This window comes from Thamnophis sirtalis, unplaced genomic scaffold, assembly GCF_051295495.1.
Source record: "Thamnophis sirtalis isolate CommonGarterSnake01/CBP01778 unplaced genomic scaffold, rThaSir2_p1.2 scaffold_9, whole genome shotgun sequence".
NCBI classification, from domain to species: Eukaryota; Metazoa; Chordata; class Lepidosauria; order Squamata; family Natricidae; genus Thamnophis; species Thamnophis sirtalis.
The window spans coordinates 34,511,041-34,531,673 of record NW_028261389.1 but is presented as its reverse complement, the minus strand read 5'-3'; the positions used below and the strand labels follow the sequence as shown (position 1 = coordinate 34,531,673).

General features: G+C 37.1%; 3 protein-coding genes across 3 annotated transcripts in view; 1 reads left to right on the top strand and 2 right to left on the bottom strand.

Annotated features, from left to right (window-relative positions):
- Positions 1 to 4,399, top strand: part of UTP20 (UTP20 small subunit processome component) — a 75,468-nt gene extending 71,069 nt beyond the window's left edge. Inside the window, exons 58-62 of the mRNA XM_087723301.1 lie at positions 155 to 226; positions 930 to 1,184; positions 2,049 to 2,175; positions 3,604 to 3,749; positions 3,892 to 4,399. Of these exons, the coding sequence (XP_087579427.1) occupies positions 155 to 226; positions 930 to 1,184; positions 2,049 to 2,175; positions 3,604 to 3,749; positions 3,892 to 4,047 (756 nt within the window). The 3' untranslated portion in view covers positions 4,048 to 4,399. The remainder of the gene's footprint in view (positions 1 to 154; positions 227 to 929; positions 1,185 to 2,048; positions 2,176 to 3,603; positions 3,750 to 3,891) is intronic.
- A 2,090-nt stretch (positions 4,400 to 6,489) lies between these two features.
- Positions 6,490 to 12,552, bottom strand: ARL1 (ARF like GTPase 1). The gene is made up of 6 exons (XM_014062984.2): positions 12,398 to 12,552; positions 10,617 to 10,754; positions 9,242 to 9,323; positions 8,668 to 8,779; positions 7,183 to 7,361; positions 6,490 to 6,783 (listed from the first exon to the last, which is right to left on the bottom strand). Exons 1-6 carry the CDS (start codon positions 12,399 to 12,401, stop codon positions 6,753 to 6,755), a joined length of 546 nt encoding a protein of 181 aa, XP_013918459.1. The 5' UTR covers positions 12,402 to 12,552; the 3' UTR covers positions 6,490 to 6,752.
- Positions 12,553 to 14,347: 1,795 nt separating this feature from the next.
- NUP205 (nucleoporin 205) overlaps positions 14,348 to 20,633 on the bottom strand; it is a 52,805-nt gene continuing 46,519 nt past the window's right edge. The window contains exons 41-43 of the mRNA XM_087723299.1: positions 20,110 to 20,238; positions 16,044 to 16,102; positions 14,348 to 14,659 (exon numbers count right to left, since the gene is read on the bottom strand). Coding sequence (XP_087579425.1) covers positions 14,507 to 14,659; positions 16,044 to 16,102; positions 20,110 to 20,238 — 341 coding nt within the window. The 3' untranslated portion in view covers positions 14,348 to 14,506. The remainder of the gene's footprint in view (positions 14,660 to 16,043; positions 16,103 to 20,109; positions 20,239 to 20,633) is intronic.

Below are 20,633 nucleotides of genomic sequence, written 5' to 3'. Positions count from 1 at the left end.
AATTATTGGTTTTGTTATTTATAGATCTTCAGTGCTAGAGCTTATACTTTTTGTTGTATTTTAATTGCTACTTCTTTGGGGAGAGTGATTTACTTATGCCCCAAATTTACCACCAGATACATCATATTATTTTGTCTTACATGTTCCTTTACAGATGAAAACACTTGCTTTAGCTTTCTGCCATCAGCTGAAATCCAAATTTCTCAGTTACAGTCTTGGAGAACAGGTAAATTATTTAGAATTTGACATTTTGTTGAATTTATAATGCATTTGCTGAAAGAAGACATAGTTGAAACAGATGTAAGAGTTCAGGCTCAGAAAGATGAATAAATGATAGCCAGATTTTATGCCATTCAAAAGGCAATCATAAGTACCTGACTGCATTCCAGATATGTTTAGTCTCAAGCAGAAATAGCCTTTTTAATGAGATGTTTTTTAATCTGAATTATTTTCTCAGTTTTGGCTTTTTTTTTCTCCTACAGCCATTTTTATTAATAAATTATTCTGTTATTCCGGCATTCAATACATAAGGAATTTAGACTGTTTTACTGTTCCAACACCTGCTGTATGAGAAATGCGAGTTCCTTAGGCAAGAGTGATATTTTGGTTTCTGCAAGACAGATAGAGATTACAACCCATTGGTAATATTTCGTGTGTGTGTAGCTTCAAATGGCATAACCATGCTAAATCTTCCACTTTTGCAGTAGGCTTAAAGGAGTGTTTCTCAGCCTCAACAACTCTTAAGATATGTGGATTCAACTCCCAGAATCCCCCAGGCAGTATGTTGAAAAACACTAGCTTAGAAGTCATAAAGCAAGAAGTTTAATTAAATAGCTGAAAAACAGTTCATTGAGAAACTGCCCTAAAACTTTTGCAAACATTTTATAAGTCATTTTGATATCTTTCTTTTGTTTTTCTTTGTGTTGAAGGTTATAAAGAATTTACTGTTTGTATCCAAAGTACTGTATCTTTTGGCTCCTACTCCAGAAGATGGCAAAGAGATTGGTGAGGATGTGGTTTGGGAAACTGAAGATCAGGCTGACGTAGGAAGTGAAGATGAGAAAGAGATTTCGGGTATGGAGGCAAAAGAAAAGAGCAGTCCAGCCAGTTTGTTGTGGGTGATGAAAAAAGTCCTAGTCATGGCAACAAGAGAAGCTGCTCATTCACCCAAAGATTCTTTAAAGGTTGGTTTGTCTTCTGCAAATAACACCTTCAGCTCAGAAAATACTGTCAAGGTATCAGTGACTTCTACACTTCACAAACGCAAATGGTTAAAAAAAAACAACCTAGGGCAGCTGGATACTTTCATAAATGGACATGCAAGTAGGAGCAGCATTTTTCCAGTTCAGAGCAAGAAGGCATTCCGCATCAGTTGTTGTCCATAGCTTCATAGGAAGAGCAGAATTTAAATGAACAAAAGATTCTCACTTCAATTCTCTTTGCTGCTTTTGCTCAAGTTATACTGTATTTTTGTTTTTGTTTTTGAAACTGTTCCAGTCCAAGAAGTCTTGCTTTTTTCATTGCCTACTTAATAAAACTTGGAGTATAGAGACTTTAATAGTACTTGTACTAAAATATGAACAATGTTGCCCACGTAATGCTCACCTCAAAGTTAAACTGACAGAAACAATTTGGGTTTTCACCCTGCAAATGTAATGTGGGAAAGGGAAAAAGATCTTTCTGCCTCTTTTTCTTCAGATGACTGCTGGGTTCTGGGGTTGCATTCGAGGGGTATGGTCTATGGTGTGCTGAGAAATGCTACTTAGAGTGCACTTGGCCTTGCCAAGTATTGTAAGAAGAAGGGATACAAAAATGAAAGGTTTGGAGAATAGGCTGTAGAGGCACAGAAGAGGAAGCAGGATCAAATTAGGCCTTAACATTAGATATTGAGCAAATCAAACTGTTGTCAGAACTGTTGGAAAATGTTTATACTTTCCAAGTTTCACTGAGAAAGTACTACCTTGCCACTAATTGTTAACATCTTTGGGTTGTTCTATTGCTTTGTGGACTAATCTGTTGACCAAATGTGCTTGTGCTTGCCTCTTCAGAGAACCTGCATCTTTAAGTTTCTTGGTGCTATTGCAGTTGACCTTGGGAAAGAGAAGGTAAAACCGTATCTTCCAACAATCATAGCCCCTCTGTATAGAGAACTGAGTAGCACATATGCAGAACAAGGTAAGGGAATTTGCACTCAGGTAGTTGGCATTTATTTTATACTTTCCATATTTTAAAACACCTAGCAAGCGTTTAGGTTTTTTTCCCAGTAGAATGGATCTATTATTAATGCTTAAAATGGAAGAGGAGGGAAGTTTGGCAACACCTGCAACAGTTTTATATGGTGCTCATTAACATAATTTTCTTAAAATTTAATAAATTACTAAAGTTTCAAATTTGTAGGATTGCTAAATCTTCTAAAACTTGTAGGATTGTTAAATTTTCTTACATTTTTTAAAATAAGATCATATGAAACTTTTGCACTTGTAATTTTGATTTTTTTTAAAGGTAAAACTACTCTTTTAAATGTCAATATTCTATTCTGGATGTTATATAGTGAAGTGAATGTGTGTCTCTCATCTCTACGATGCATATAAAGTAACTCGATGAAGAGATTTTTATACATGGCAATTGGTGTGAGACACAGTATTTTCTGTGTATTTTTAAACTGTTCTTATGGAGATATGGCAAATGGTTCCATCTGGGTATCAGGATGCAAAAATAATCGGCTATGCTCTGAAATCCTTACTTCTTGTATCCCCTTCATGTATTGGATATTGAAACCCAACATTCCTTGGCATCTTATCAGTCAGATTGCATAAGAATTATGAAAATTGAGGTCCAACATATCTGGAAAACAATATGTCACTAAAGGCTGCTTTATATATTCACTTGCCCCTTGTAATGGCCCAATAGTTGACTACAATGCAAGCTCTTGGATTCAGATAGCTTGGCTGCATTCTGCAATAAGGGATTAAGAGAGTATCTGGTAAAATCCTTGCTATATATAAATAGCTGTTTCCCATGCATTTATTTCTGTACTAAATATTTGGCTTTAATCAAGCATTACTGGCTTCATGTTATGTGAGTGAGCCTCAGGTTAGCTACCTTGCTTAAATTAGTTATTTTCTGCTCTCACTGTAAAGTCAACTCTTTCCTTTTTACTCTTCGTGCACAGCTGTCAGGCAGTGATAAGAAAGGCCTCTTTTGTCTAAGTTAACTGCAGTTTAGTGTATCCAGATTCTAAGATTTACTTAAGTGGAACTTTTATTGAAAATTGATGGTTTAGGTAATCAGACTCTTGGGGTTCAGATATCTTGGCAAGCTGCACTTAATCTATACCAAAAGAGGTGGCTGAGGATGAAAAGAGCTCTTTTTCTCCTATAAAAAGTGATGGCTCTTTAAAAAAGGGTATTTCAAATAATATTTTTGGTGTGAAAATTAAATACTAATGCTGATTTCTGAATAGCCTTTGTTTGAATATTATACTTTATGGAACTTTGTAGAGTATATTTACACCTGGACAATTGTGCAGAAGATTGAACAAGAGATAGCAAACTTCAGTTTCTGTCCTCAAATTTTAAGTAATGAAAATTATTTCCTTGCCAGATCCAACTCTAAAGAATCTTTCCCAAGAAATCATAGAACTACTGAAGAAATTAGTTGGATTGGAGGACTTTTCAATTTCATTTGCTTTTGTGCAAAAACAAGCCAGTCAGAGGAGAGCTAAACGAAAGAAGGAGAGAGCCCTACAGGTTAGTATTTACTTCATTTTGCACCTTCATTTGCTTAAAAAAATAACCATCTCATTAGTCATGAGGTTTTATTAAAACTAATTTCAGAAGGTGTAGAGGAAATGAGGCTGTCAAAATACTATGATTCTTTGTTTTCCATTAGGCTGTTGCTAATCCTGAGGTTGCTGCCAAGAGGAAGTTAAAGAGGCATAAGAATAAAATTGAAGCAAAGAAGAGAAAAATAGAATTTCTACGGCCTGGTTACAAAGCCAAAAAACAAAAAAGCCATGCATTAAAAGATTTGGCAATGGTTGAGTAAAACTCTTCTCACATAACTTTTTATAAAAAAACATTTAATCTTTTCATGTTTGCTTAAAAGGCAGAAAACATTTTATGTGATTTTAACAAAATAAGAACAGCTTTTATCAACTAAGAATTTGTATTTCTATGGCTAAAAGGCAGAGGCTTAAGTATCGTATCATCGCATTTTAAGGCTTGAGATTGTTTCAGGGAACCATACTTTTCAGAAACATCTACAGGGCTTACTAAATATTTATTTATATTTTTTATTCTTTGTAAATCCTGTTCAACTGATGATAATTGGTCCAGAGATTATTGTACATTAATGTACAGCTTGTGGTAAATGGTTTTTTTTTTTATTAAACATGATTAAAACACTTCATTCATAACTGTGTGCTAAAGTTATTTCGGTACATTTACTTGTAACATTAAGAGTTTATTTCATACCAGCAAGCAGGACATTAGTTTTTTCATAATTAAAATCTCTCATTGCAAACTGGCTTAATCTCTTTCCATTGAATTTATTTTGATGAGAAGGCTCTCTCTTTCAGACAGCATATTAGTGAACTATTCTATTTTTCCACATCCGCTAAATTTAATTTGTACACCATACCAGTTATTTCAACATTATTGAAAACATTTGCATATGCTGGATTCTCTGATTTTCAGCTTATAGTTACTAGGTCAGATTCAGTCTATAGTGTGCTAAGTCATGGTTTGTTGAACAAGTCACCAGTGGTTAGATTCAAACATTGCACTAAGTAGCAGAATTTATTGTGCATGCCAAAACAGGTAAGGTAGCAGTGGCAGTGTTGGGAGGCAAGCTCTGTCTGGAGAGAAACACCTGACAAGAAACCGAGTCTATGATGGTGCCTAAATGGGCTTTAAAGAGGGCTGCGCCTCCAAACCTCCATCTGCCATGATGATCTGCAGAAGCCTTGAAGTCGTTGCTTGATGCAGAGATGCGATTGCAGCAGTAGACGGGCACTAGGCACGAGCCAGCCAGTTACGGATCGCCTGCAGATCAATATATGAGAGGAAGAAGGCCCGTTGGCCAAAAGCCTCCTTAAGCTGCCCTCAAAGTCCCTGAGTGTTCATTGCAGAGAGGCAGACCTTGCCGGCACCCTGGACAAGGCCAAATGCTTCCCGGCAGTGATCTGCGGCTGAGGGGCTTGAGCGCAACTTCACGGTTCTTCCAACAGCTCCAAACAACGGTTTGAACAAAAAGGTCACTACAATGGCCGCTGCCACTCTCCCGAGTTCAAGACAACAGTTAGCAACCAGCAAAACCGTGCGAAACGCTTTAAAATGGCCACTGCGCTTGCCGGGTTGAGAAACCACCGACACCGCCAGAGCCTTCAAAACATTCCAGTTGGCACTATTAACAGCAGCGGCCTGGGAAACAGACAGGAAGCCTCCCGCCATTCCCTTGCTCGCTGGGACAAGCAATTCCACCGTTTCTCATGCTGCGTGCGACCAGCAGCTCTCTGGAAACCCAGCAGCCTCCTCAGCAAATTCAAAAGTAAAACCTTTTTCCTTTTAAGCCTTTGCCTACCTATATTTACCTAAACAAGGAATCTATACAAAAGTAAAAAAGGAGATAATTCTCTGTGCACAATTTGGAGAGTCTAATCTATCTGACTTAGAACTGAGGAGCTCCCCAAAATTAGTCCTAACGGGCGGAGTGAGTTTTTAAACTGACTTCAATGAGGCAAAGGAAGGTTAAGGAAAAATCTACTCAGTCCTAGGGCAGATAGACTATATTTAACCCATGCATGGACTCTCCAAGGAGCGCACAGGATAATCATCTAGTTTCTCTCTGAAAATGCTAGAGAGCCATTCCCTTATCTCTGCAACACTGTATCTTTTCTTAAAGAAAATAGTTATTCCTTGACTTACAACAGCTAGTGACCATTCAAAGTTACAATGGCACTGAAAAATGTGACATGATAATATTTCCATTATGACCTTTGTAGCATCCCCATGATCATGTGATCAAAATTCAGATGCTTGGCAACTGACTATTTATGGCCGCTTCTGTGACCCAAGGTCATGGGATCCTCTTTTGCGACCTTCTGACAAGCAAAGTTAATGGGGAAGCCAGATTCACTTAACAACCAGATTACTAACTTAAATCAATTGAACAGATTTAACAACTGGCAAGGAAAATCATAAAATGGGGCAAAACATACTTAACAAATGTCTCAATATAAATGTTGGGCTTAATTGTGGTTGTAAATCGGGGACTACCTGAATAAGAATCAAAGTGATTTTTGACTTACAAGTTTCCCTGAAGGAATAGGTACAAGTATGTGATGGTTTAAGCAATTTTTAAAAGCCCACATAAACTTCCACAGCTTCACCCAAAATTTCTGACTTTTAGAAACAGGTTACATAAAAAGTGTGTTCTAATTCACCTTCAAATGGGAATACTTTATAGACAACTAGCGTGAGACAAAAATGTAGACAGTTAAATATTTATTAGTGTTAAATAGTTTCAGACACTTAAAATAAAGATTTATTCCAATTTTTCTATCCAATATTCAGTAAGGAGTATCATAAAAATTGATGTTACGTAACTTACAGAAGATATGAAGTAAATATAGTATGCAAACTTTCAGAATGATTGCACAGGAACACCATTTTTTCAAAAGATAATCTGTCAATCCTATTTACATCATTGCATTTATTCACATAACCAATGAAGAAAACTTCAAGTCTGTTTCACTGTCTGCTCTTCAAGGTCTCAACCAGCCTGAAAAAAAACAGGATTGTTTTGAAATTTAAAGATTTTAAACATTTTAAACATAAAGTAATAAATTCATCTTTATGTACTCTGGGTTTCTATACTATGCACTAAGGCTATGCAGAAATCCAAATTCAAAGACTTTGATTTGGAATGTGCATTAGCAGGTATGGAGGGAACATCTGTTAGCATCTCCTTAAATGAAATGTGGCTCTTCCTATAAGTTTCTATATAAACTCAATATGCTACTACTTCAGAGTTACTCAGTCTCTCTTTCTGTGATCATGGATTCAAATTAGACTCCTTCATGAGCACTGCCAACCCCCATGTGCTCTTAATTAGCTTTTCCTTTTTCTTGCACTATCGTAATAAGTAATCTTCGAAGGGAATCAGAACAATACTACTTACCACTCCATAGCTTCATCAAGTCCAGTGCCTTTGGTTGCAGATGTTTTGAATATCTGCCATTTTCTGTCCTTTAAAGCTGGGAGTCCAAGTGCATTTGCCATTTCCGTAGGAGTCATGGCTTGTTCCATATCTTGTTTATTTGCAAATACCACTAAAATGGCTTTCTTTAATTCTTCTTCCTAAAAGAGCAGTCAATAGATTATATTAGATTTTCAATACAAAAGCTTCCGTTATGGAGCAGCTTAATCACTGTTGAGGGGAGGGGAGGAAATTATCTCTGCTAGCCTCAGAGAACAGAAAATCACATTATCAAAATTTATATTTTTTTCTCCTCTTTTGCATGATTCTAAAGTGAATAATATTTATTAAATTTAACAGCCCAAACTCTGGGCAGTTTACAACATTTAAAAACAAGGAATAGAAAAAAACAAAAATAGTGCAAAATAAAAGAACAGGGATGACAAGAAAAACAAGCTCTGATAGGAACAAGGAAGAGGAAGTCAATCATCCTCATCAAAGTCCTGGATTTAGGGCCACGTCTTCTGGGCCCTTCAAAATACCGACAATTCCGGGGTTGCAAAGGAAGACATTATTTAATCGATGGAACTAGATCGCACCAACCTTGCCAAATTGATCTGGCTGAGAAAATACTACAAAAGACAAGGAGTCCCTCAAGTAAACAGACCTGTTATGTAGGCCGTTACAGGTAGCAACCAACACGTCAAATCACATCCAGAAGCAAATTGGCAACCAGTGCAGTTTGCAAAGCAGAGTTGCTACATGAGCGCCACTGCATTCTGGACCAGCTGAAGCTTCTGTGTTGCCTTCACAGAAGGCCTCCTTACAGAACATAATGCAGTAGTTAAGCAATGAAGTGACCAGGGCATGAGTAACTGAAGGGCAACTAAATCAATATGCAACTGATGTACCAAATGAAGCAAGGCAAAGGTCTTCCTATCCACAGCTACCACCTGCTCATCAAGCAGGAGTTCTGAGGACAGGAAGGCTCCTAAACTGTGTAGTACCATTGAATGGAGAAGTATGGTAGCACACTAATAAAAGTCAAAGTTGGAATATCCCAAGATATAGGTGGTCAAAACACTAACCATCACTACATCTTGGTGGGACTGAATGGCAGATGGTACCTCCTAATCCTAACTCACAGACTGCAGACATTAGGAAAGAACATCAATAGCCTTAATTGGCTAGCCCAGAGTTGAAAGATATAATTGGGCATCATCAGCATACTGTTGATACTGAATCACTGATTAGCAGATATTAATATATATATAAGTACAAAGCCTCCAAAAGAATAAACAAATTAAGCTCATCTAAAGGGTGAACTAAAATGATGCATGAATTAGTAGCAAAAAAGCATTTTACTTGAAAATGAAGACACAGGAATAGCATCAGGGTAAGACACCTTTTTATAATTATAAGCCTAATTTTAAATGCTGTATCCAGAGCCATTTTATTGCTTCATACCTCCAACATGGCAACAAGCTCAGATTTTGAAATTCCAATTCTGTCTCTATCACAGCTGTCTACTACATAGATAACTGCATCAGTATTGGAATAGTAACATCGCCAATATGGTCTAGAAAAGAAAAGAAAAATGTAAATTGTATCTTACATTATTACAGTATCTTATATTACCTTACATAGCTTTCAAGAGTGTTTCTTAGTAGTTGTAAAATCAAAACTTTGTATGTTTGAGTTTTAAAACAAAGCTTATCTATTGATATAAAAACTTATAAAACATTTCCCCCCAGTATCCATCTACAATTGAACTAGCACCTTCAGTTCCTTCAAAAGGTACTTGAAATTTCAGATTGTTCTTTATAGATAAATGTATTTTACAGCCTGAAAATATTTTTCTTAACTGTAATGGCAAACTCTGTAGAAACTGATACAACTATTCACTGCTTAATCTCCGTGTGAAAGTCTAACACAAAGAATTGTTTTCTGATATACAAAGACATTTTCTTGTAAAATATTTGAAAATATCACAACATTCAGATTAATATTTAGATTTGTTGTGGTTTCAGAACCATTTTACCTGATGCTAGTCTGTCCTCCTAAGTCCCAGACTTGAAACTTTAGATTCTTGTAGGTGACTGTTTCAACATTAAAACCAATTGCTAAAAGAGAAAACAAAATTAACTAGGACATTAAAAACAATTGATATCCAAATATATTTGTAGTTTGAAAACAGTAAATATTGCATGATTGTTTTCTAATTTCCAAATAAATTTATTATTACTGAATAATATTCAGTACAAGTAATCGATTCATAACCATTTGTTTAGTGACATTATATATGAAATTGAAAAAGAGACTTATTACCCTTTTTCATACTTACAACCATTGTAGCATCCCCATGGTCACATGGTGAAAATTGTGGTTTTGTGCTCAATTGTGGTTATAAGTCAAGGAATGCCCATATTATTATACCTATATACACACCCATATATAGCCAAAACATCAATATGTCTTTGCTCACTGTATTTATATAACTCTTTCTAAAAGTGTCTTGGACTTTATTAGGGAAGGATGGGCTGTGAAGAATTTTTAGACATCTGTAGGATAAAACCACTTGTATCTGGGTAGGTCCTAACCAGGTGAACAAAACTACAAACTATCAATTATCTTGAATGAAGCTGAACTTGTAAATCCTGAGGAAATAGATTTGATTTTGGGGTATCAACTCTATAGTCCGTAGACATGATTCTTTGCCATTACTGGTTGATGAAAGCCTTTGAGATGACACAAAGCTGGACTAGATAATTGTATCCTTATAGACACTGCTGTCTCCCTGAAGAGACACACTATGTCTTGTCCTTAAGTAGTGAGGGTTGTTGGTGGATGTGATTATCTCAGGTGTGAATTTTATAAATTTTGTTGATTTTACTATGATTTAATATTGTTTTTAAACTTTTCTATTGTTCTGTTGTTTTATATCGTTTTAATTTTTTGTAAGCCAAGATGTATATAAATGAGACGGAAGACTAGTATAAATGCAAATAATAAATATTGAGTAACTTAGACCCTTTCCTATTTGGGCAGCATAGGAGAAGGGCTGTAGTTGCAGAAGAGCCATCCAATTGTAAGCAGATTCCCTTTTTAGGTTAAAAGCTGAAAAACAGCTGAATACAGCTGAAAAGCCAGTATTGGAAAATCCTGATTTCCTTATAGGAGGAAAAATGACCCTATACATAGATGATTTGTTTTGTTCAGATGTTATAAAATTTCCTTTAGTAATATTTGTAATATTTAGTAAATTAAGTATTTACATTTTTTGTGCAATCCATATGATAAAGGAAGGTGAAGTAGTTTTAGGATTTTAAGATACTTCAATTAATAAATATATAAGAGATAAGAATATTGCATTACATGTTATAATCATATTTAATTTAGGAAAAAAAAACACTTACTAGGAATGGTAGTTACGACTTCACCAACTTGTAACCTGTATAGAATTGTGGTCTTTCCTGCTCCATCTAATCCCAAAATTAAAATTCTCATCTCTCGTGTACCAAACAAACTGGAAAAGATTGTTGAAAAAAAGCCACCTACAAAAAAAAGCATTAGAAATATATTACAATATCAGACTGTTCCAAATTAATACTTTTTAAAGCTTTCCTGAGAAATACATTTTATTTGTAAGATATCTGCTTATCTTAAAAAAATTATTTCTGTCCTTTTTAATGAATGTCTTTTTTTAATAAATACACATATGCAATACAAAAGCAAGTCACAGTAATCTTAAAAGTTGGAATTTCTTCATTAATACACATCATTTTGTATTTTTGGGAATGCAATTTCCTAATTTCCAAACATCTTTCAATGAAAATTTTCACTTTTCAAATTAGTTTCATGATTTCACAGCTGCATGTTCTTTTTAAAAATCTTCCCAAACTAGTTAGAATTCTCTGATGTTGTCAGATCCAAGTACTAACCAGGTCTGCTCCTACTTGCTTCAAAGTTCAGAAAAGATCAAATAAATACTGCTAAACTTTCTGAAACTCTGCTGAGGGAGATAAACAGAAAAAACTGAAGTTTACATCATTTATTAAGGCCACATCTATACTCCTTAAAGCAAGAGAAACAGGAAGAACTGATCTTGCAATTTTAAATTCCAAAGTTGTGGCAGGCACCCAGTTTACTAGTCTCTTTGAAATGTCTTAACATAGCAAGTCCAATGATCTCTGAGGGTCCCGAAAGACCATCCTGTAGGTCGGTGACATCAAAATTATTTGCCAGATATTTAAAGTTTTATTAAAACTTTCAATATCTGACATTAAAACAATGTCATTTTTCTCAAATTAAAACACAAGGCTTTTTCCTGAAATATTTTTGTTAACACCTAACAGGATTGATACTATTATTTTTACATGGTTCAATAAATGTTTCATGAATGCATCAGTTTTTAACTTTGAATATGATAAATAGCAACAAACATAGCCCACAGAAACTAAAGCTACTTTGGAGTCCTCCATAATTTTAAAAAGTGGGAAGCGGAGTTCCGAGAGCAAAAAAGTTGAAGAAACACTGTTCTAGAGTGGGGATGGTTGTGGTGCCTATAATCCCGGTTAATTTTCGTTCAAAAGTTTGTTTGCCATCCTCATCAAGAGACAGCTGGAATTTATAGCTCAGTGACATATGGATATCCCCGCGGGTCGCACCAGACTTTCAGGTAAAGCTTGCGAATGGGAAATTGGACATGACGAGCCTGGACATGTTTACTGTCTGCCCTCCAACGGTTCTCAGAGCAACGGGGTGATGGCGAGGGGAAGGGCGTTTGAGGACGAGGGAAGAGAAAAGGGGAGGGGAGCCGGTTCGAAGGCGTCGAAAGTTGCATCTCCCCAGTGTTGTTGCGGTCTAAGTTTCCACGCTCCCTCTTGAGGATCTGCGCGCTCTTCTCTCGCCTTTGACTCCGTGAAGGAAATTCCACCACACTGACCGAGACGCCGAGGTTCCCCTCCAGGAAGCTCCTATGCGAGCGAATCCAACCGCTCGACAGCCCCCGGAATAGCCCAAAACCACAAGGGCAACTCGAAGGCCCCGAGGTTCACGCCCTGAGGGGAAAAAATCTTCACGGAACCGCTCTCCACAGCCCCCCGCCCCGGTCTCCAAAGCGCTCCATTTTTCGGATTTCCTCCCGTTCGGGCCGCCACCTTTGCCCTCGCCCTGCCTTTCTCCCTTCCCTCCTCACCCATGGCGGTAAAGGTTTCCCGGGCTGTTTGCTGCTCAGCGTCCCGGTAGTCCTCCCCCTCCTCCTCTGTTGCTGCCGGCGGCGATCACCCGGAAGTGGGCGAGAAGCAGGTTCCACGTCGGCTCCCGCGTGCTTGAGTCCCGCGACACGCAGCAGCCGCTCCACATGACGACGAATCCAAGAGCAGAATTTTCGACACGAACCGGCGCCGCCAACGACTGAGGAGCAAGCGACGAATCTGCTCGGTCAAAAGCGGAGCGACAGAACCTCTCTCGGCTTCCCCATTGGAGGAATTTGGCTGGTGGGCGGGGATAGAGGGGGGGCTTATTCGAGTTCCTGGATCACGTGGTGCTGAGCGAAAGCGGTGATAGGGAGGAAGCAGCGGGCGGGGAGTTGCGGGAAGCGTTTTCTGTATTTATTAGAATTTGTCAAACAAAAACGAGAAGAATAAAAGGGGGAAAAATGTAATGACAGGGACGATAGGCATGTTAGTGCAACCTATGCACGCCCCTTCTACTGACCACTTAAGTATGAAGTAAGGTCCACAGAAGTCAATTTGCGACTGAAACTGAAAATTTGTAGCTGAAAACAACTGAATCGGGTAGGGCAGAGGTCTTCAAAGTTGGCAACTTTAAGACTTGTGGACTTCAACTCCCAGAGAATTCTGGGAGTTGAAGTCCACAAGTCTTAAAGTTGCCAAGTTTGGGGACCCCTGGGGTAGGGCATTCCAGACAACTCTATTACAGAAATCATATTTTTTACAGTCAAGTTTATAACAATTTACATTAAGTGTAAAGTGGTTGTTCGCACACATATTGCGATTAAAACAGGAAAAAGTCATTTACAGGTAAAGCATTATTATGTATAAATTTGTATGTAATGCCTAGCTCTGACCACAAGCGATGCAGTTCTAAGTTATTTAAAAGGAGAATTTTGAGTTTCTGAGGAAAAGCATTGGCGGTATTTCTATTTTTTAGTTAGGAGTACTATGGTTGTGGGTCTGCAGTGTTGTAGATATTTATTGCTAAACTCGATGTTTCATCCTGCATAGTTTAAGAATGAAGCGCGATGGCGCAGCAGCATATCTAAGTGGAAAATCCCCAGGTACAACTATGAAAGAAATTGCAACAAGACTGCAGAATCCAATTATCCTGGGATTTTCCAACGTAATTTAATATTCATAGAATGACATCTTGGTTACATTTCACTTTTTCTAAAGGCAGTATTTAATGCTTTTATGAAACAGTATTGTCAAAACAAATGCATTATAAAAGGAAACACTCTCCTTAGAAAATATGGATTTTTATTCAGGATACTTTTTATAGCCTCATATAATTTCAATTTGCTTTTTGCAGCATGTAGAATGCTATAAGAGGAAACTATTTTCCCAACAATTCTTTAAATACAGATAGTCCTCGACTTACAACCCCAATTGAGACAAAAAATCTGTTGTTAAATGAGACATTTGTTAAATGAATTTTGCCCCATTTTACGACCTTTCTTGCCACAGTTGTTCAGTGAATCAATGCAGCTGTTAAGTTAGTAACAAGGTTAAGTGAATCTGGCTTCTCCATTGACTTTGCTTGTCAAAAAGTCGCAAAAGTGATGACATGACTCCAGGATATTGCAATAATCATAAATATGAGCCACTTGCCAAGCATCTGAATTTTGATCACATGACCATGGAGATGCTGCCAGTCAGTGTAAAAAACAGTCATAAGTCACTTTTTCAGTGCTGTTGTAACTTCACTCACTGAATGAACTGTTGTAGGTTGAGGACTACGGTAACTAGACAAATTATTTTACACACACATTATTTCACATGGGTTGTCAGAGTTTAAAAAAAAAGAATCTGGTCAGAGTTTGCATTGCTATACTGATATCAGAATTTTTATTATTGTGAATTATACCCCATTTCCTTTTTTAAGTAATTAACTTTGCACACAAATGTGACTGTTTAAAAAAGTTTATTTTTTGACTTAGGTAATAATGAATGGCAGGAACACAGACAAATTATTCATTCTTAATGAAACGTATTAAAATAATTTCACCATAATTTATAAAATGTTACTTGTACAAAAAACATCAATAATGAACAAACATTATTCTTCATCCTCTTGGTATTCTTAGCAGGCCACGGATACGTCTAACAAGTGCTTGAATAAAAGTATGGCGTGACCGCACCTTAGAATACAGTCCTTCTATATCTAGAAGTTTCTTCTGAAGGGATTCTCCAAAATTATTGGTTGCCTCTAGCTGAAGCTAAAAAGAAACAACAAAACCAAGATAATCTTTATTTATTAAATCCTTCTTTAATGCACTGCTAATTTAGATTCAGTAATATATATAAGTGGGTCCTATTTGAAGCATACCCAAACTTGCTTTTTAAAATCTTAAAATTAAACATACAGATTTATGAATTAACATGTCCTTGTTAAAAAAGTAAAAGGAACTTAAAATCCAATTGTGATATTATAACTGTCTGTAAGAATTGGAAGCCTATTACAATATTATTATTTTGAAGTTTTAAAATTTTGATTGGAAAGAGAAAGATGATAAAGGGATGACCCCAAGAAACTTAAATATCCCTAAATTTTTGTTGTCAAGTATATGAAAAATGATAAATACAAATAACAAATACAAATTACTCAAGTTTATGAAAAAAACTTCCAAATCTTCAGAACTAATTACAAGCATTATATTATTTTATTTTAAAGCTAATAAACTTTTACTTTTATAATAAGGTAAAATTTGCAAAGAAAAAAACAAGGCAAGGCATGCTTTTTGTTGGTTTACATTTTGTTAATTAATTGAAAACAAATGAAAAGAAAAATTCCGATTTTTGCTTTTCTTTAAAATTAATATTATAATAGAAAAATGTAAAGGAGAAGAGACGAAAAAAAGCAAATACTATTGGATAATTTCTTTTATTACAGAGCCAGTTTGGAGTAGTGGCTAAACTGGAAGACTGTAAATTCTAGAGTTTAGGTTAGTTGGGTAACCGTGGTCCCTCTCTCTTTCAGTTCTAAGAAGGTGGCAGTGGCAAACCATTTCCAAAAAACTTGTCAAGAAAACTGCCTGGACTACTTCAAGCAGTCACTATGTGTCAAAAACTGACTCAAAGAGACTAACCCTCCCACAATCCTTTATTACTAATATCATTCATAATTCACAAGTATGGTTATAGAACACTGGTGGGTTCTGGATCCCATTCCAACCGGTACGGTTGGAACGGGCTTGGCGTTGCCCATATGGATGTGCGCTGCACACATGCATCGTACCTGCCAGTGATACCTCTGCAACGCTCCAGCCAGGCGGGTGCGCGGAAGCGCCGAAGGTTTTAAAGGACCGGTAAGGAGCTCAAATGGGCGGGTGGGCCCTCTGGAGCACCATACTGGATGGGTACCCAGTGCTCTAGGCAGGCTCCGGTACGCCCGTACCGGGGTGTACCGCCTACAACCCACCGTTCTAGAAGCAATATTTAGCAAGCTGGGTTGTACATTTGACTATTCAGAATGAATAATTTCAAAGTTAAGTAGCAGTGAGCTATTCAAAACTTTTATTTTCAAGGACCAATAATCACAATAAAAGTTCCGTAGAGAGTCAAGCCCACTATTCATAAAGAAAAACCTTTGAAAGATCCTACCTGATCTATATCAAGTTGGCTTATTCTGCTCGATCCACTTGCTACATCAAAGTTCGTTTCTGAATTAAAGGAATGTTGGAATTAAAAATTACCATAGTTATGTCCAAAGCAAGCTTTAAAAATGTAGTTATTTTAAAGTTTCATAATATCTATACATGGAATCAAAAATTAAATATTTTATCAATTGATACCTTTGTTCTAGTACATATAATAGGCAGAGAAAATCTGAGATCCTTATACCAACTGCGTTTCTTAAAGGAGCCAACTCCATTCAGATGTTTTGGAGCAGGGGTCCCCAACCTCTCGGACCTCAGGGACCACTAAATTCATAATTTTAAATTCTGTGGACCACTAATATAACCTGCCTAATGACCGGCTGGGTGGGTGTGGTTAGGTGGTCATGTTACTGGGTGGGCGTGGCCAACTCAATGTCACATCAAGGGGTGCCTCGCCAGCCTCTACGCACCCCTCCCCTCCCATCTACTCCTCACCTGCCCATCTGGCTCCTTAGGACCCCAACAGGAAACAGTTGTTTGAGCTAAGCAGCCACCATGAGAAAGAGTTGGCAAAACAGCTGACTCAGTTCAAATTGGATCTGACCAAGAAGGAGGCTCACCAGAAGCACCTCACTGAGGACTACGAGCATAGGCTTTCCAAGCAAAGGGAAGACCTGCAGGAATGCAAGGCCAGGTACTGGCGCCTGGAAGCTCAGTGGGCTGAGATGGTCAGCCAGTTTCAGGCCAGTATGCAGTCCTACTATAACAAAGCCCTCCAGCTCTTCGCCACCAGCGGCACTTCCCCCCAGCCTTTGCCCAAAGCCAGGAGGCTGAAGCAGACCCCAAGTCAAAATCCCCCCCCCCCGCGACCTGCACAAAAAAGACCCTGAAGGGAGAGACTCTCTGCAGCAACACAAACGTTCATTGCACATATCCGGCCCAGGAGCCATAGTTTGAGGACCTCTGATTTAGTGCAATATAAAAAATGCAAATATTTTTTCTGCGGACCACCAAAATTTTCTCATGGACCACCAGTAGTCTACGAACCACAAGCTGGTGACCGCTGTTTTGGAGGACTTTTAACTTAGAGAAGTGGTAGGACAGCAATTACAGAACAGTGTAGCTGAAAAGAATTGTCTGAATCCCTTTTAGAGAAGAGAAGAGAAAAGAGAAGAGAAGAGAAGAGAAGAGAAGAGAAGAGAAGAGAAGAGAAGAGAAGAGAAGAGAAGAGAAGAGATTCTTTATTGGCCAAGTGTGATTGGAAACACAAAGAATTTGTTACGGCTGCATAAGCTCTCAGTGTACCTATAAAAAGCAATGTGATAAATTTTAAGATAATAATAGGAGAAGGTAATAGGAAAGATGAGAAGGATAAGAGCAATACAGCACAACTACATGGGTAGTTATCCTTAGGCATAAGACAGTGCTGTGGGAATTAGATGTTTAGCAGAATGATGGCAGGACAAAAACTCTTTGTATCAAGCTGTTTTCGCATGCAATGCCCTTTAGTGGCATCCTGAGGGGAGGAATTGAAACACTTTATGTCCAGAATGTATACTTTTGGGTTGTAGAAATCTTTATATATATAAAGATATTTTAACAGAAAGCGGGGGAATTAAAACAAAAACAAAAATTAGAAAAACAAGGGATTGATATAGGATGGTTTTCACAATTGCAAATACAAGCAAGATATGAAAAAGATAAAAGGGAATACAGTTTTAACTTAGGAACTTCGGAGCGGGATAAGATATTTTTGGGAACAGAAGAAAAAATAATTAAGAAACTATATAGCTACCTATTAAGAACTAGCTTAGAAGAAGTGGTTAAAGATACGATGTTAACTTGGGCAAAGAATTTTGGCGATTGAGCTAGAAAAGTGGCAACAACTATGGGAAAGAAACTATAAATTAACCACGTCAACAGCCTATGAAGAAAACGTATACAAAATGTTCTACAGATGGCACATGACACTTGGAAAATTAGCAAAGATGTCTACAGACAAATCAGCAAATTGTTGGAAGTGTCAACAAGCAATAGGCTCATATTATCACATGTGGTGGACATGTGCAAAAGCAAGGGAATATTGGACTAAGATAAGAGTATGGTTAAAGAAAATGTTACAACAAGAAATAGAATTTAAACCAGAGATATTATTAGGTATTATCCCAGAGAAATTCAAAAAAGAGGATACCTATTTGATTATACACGTAACTACAGCAGCAAGAATTGTATTTGCCCAAAATTGGAAATCAAATAAGCTACCAACAGATGAAGAGATAATAAAAAAGGTATTAGATTGTGCAGAGATGAATAGGTTGACAATAAAAATAAAGGATAAAGAGGAATTGGAGTACTTCAAGACATGGGGAAGATTCTATGATTGGCTAGAGAAAGGAAACTAGAAAAGAAAATAGGGAGAAATTATAGAACCCAGAAGAGGCACTGTTAAATGGAAAAGGTGGGGGGGGGGGAGAAGGGGAAAACAGAAAAGAAAATATTAAATATATAAGTATACAGCCAAAAGCGAGATATAAAGGGGAGGAAAATATAGATAGGATAGATTAACGAAGGTAAGGGAATAAGAAATGATATCAATTATATTTGGGTCTGCGGAAATACCATCTCAAGGAAATATAAACTGAGGCCAGAAAGAGATACCTACAATAATAGAAAAGAAAGGAGGAAAACATGAAAGGAAGATGAGGAAAGAAAAAAGAGGCAAGGAGAGGAGGATGGAAGGGAGAGGAAGAGAAGGAGAGGGGAGGAAGGGGAGGAGGAGAAGCGGGAGAAAGGCAAGGGAAGAAGGAAGAAAATAGAGAAAGGAGGGAGAAAAGAAAGGGAAAAAGAGGTGGTGTTACAACAGGGATGGTAAATAAAGCAACCCAAATTGTATATTATAACTATTAAATGAAATAATAAATATATAAGAATGATAAATGTATAGAAGAATAACAACTATGTGAATGTAAACTTAAAATGCTATGTAAAAGAATAAAAAATAAAAAAAATTCTCAGACAAAAAATGATATTACAATGATCAGATAAGACTACATTTTACATGTAGATCATTGTAAGATGATTTGGATGAAGGGAATATGATCCTCTTGATCTTCTTAACGTCTTGAGGGCCTTTTATACCACTGGTCATGCTATTCTACTGAACAGTGTAGAGTGTGGGTGCCATAGGGGTCAGCCATCTCCTCTTTACTTTTCAATCTCTACATGCATCTACTGAGGAGGTCATCTATCAACACAGTATGAGGTACCATGTTGATGATACCCAACTGTTCTGACCCCCCCTTGATGGCTCGTTAACAAACGCAGACAAACTTAAAAGGAAGGCTTTACTTTATAAGTTTTCAGTTCAAACTGGCTTCGAGCCCAGAAATAACATAAACATCACTCTCCGATAAGAATTCAAAACAAAACTCTTACAAGCAATATGCACTTCTTCCGAAGTCTTCACGGATCAGTTTACAAGAAACACCAAAGCACTTGTCCAAGTATAACAGGCATAAATCACGATTAGTAATCAAACAATATTTTACCAAACACGGAACACGCGAAGGAATGTTGACTCCAGCGACTGGGGCGTGGCAGCATCTGTCCTTTTATCCCCCAAACCTCCTCCCACAAGCCCCAGCTGCATCCTGAATTTTGTATCCCGAAAAAGCTCACAGCAGACATCTGCTGAGTCATAACACCCAACTATACATCTCCACCTTAAACTAATAAGGAATTTTAAATGGAAGTTATATCCCAGTGCCTGGAGGCTTCTTCATGAGAACAGGATCTCATTCTGGAAGTTCTGGATTCATGTTTCCTACTGGAGGAATAAGTGGAAACCCTTACCGAGGGGCAAATTAAAACTTCCGTTTCAATTGCAACCGTCCCTGGAATGGGAGTCTTTATGATTCATGCATATAATTAATCACAAAATGTTTAGATGTTTTAGTTTTGTTGTAGTAGAATCCATTAAAACCACTCCAACCCTAATTGATTATAAACAGTTACACAATCAGCTGATTAAGCTTCAATGTAGGAATTTAAATAAATTTAAGGAAAATTACCTTGTAATCTTCTGCTCCTTGACTGAGTCCTGGGAGCCAAAAGAGAAGCTTGGGAATCTGCAGGTGTACAGTGTAGCAGATAGTGTTCAAGATGCCGCCAAAGAATAAAAAGACAGGTTTCTATAATATCTGCAAGCATATCTAGTAAAGGAGTTTGCATTTACATAATCTTGGGCATGTATATAACAAAATAAAGCAACAGCTAATATCTTTTACTGTAGTGACAAATAAGCACCTGTTTCATCCCCACATTTTAATCATTTCTTCCAGAATACATATAAATGATACTATCATTTTTAAGCAAAAAACGTTCTCTGGTTGCAGTTTTTATTGCTTTCTCAAACATTATTAAGCTAGTTAATAACTTTATATTTAGACAGCTCAATTAATATTCCTAACAATAATCACAATCCCAAAATGCATGTAATGCCTCTTAAAGAAAATATCTTCCCAGAGGTGCCGCTGCATTTAAAATTTCACCATCTAAAAGAATTAAACAGTCTCTCACGAAAGTTCATTTTCTT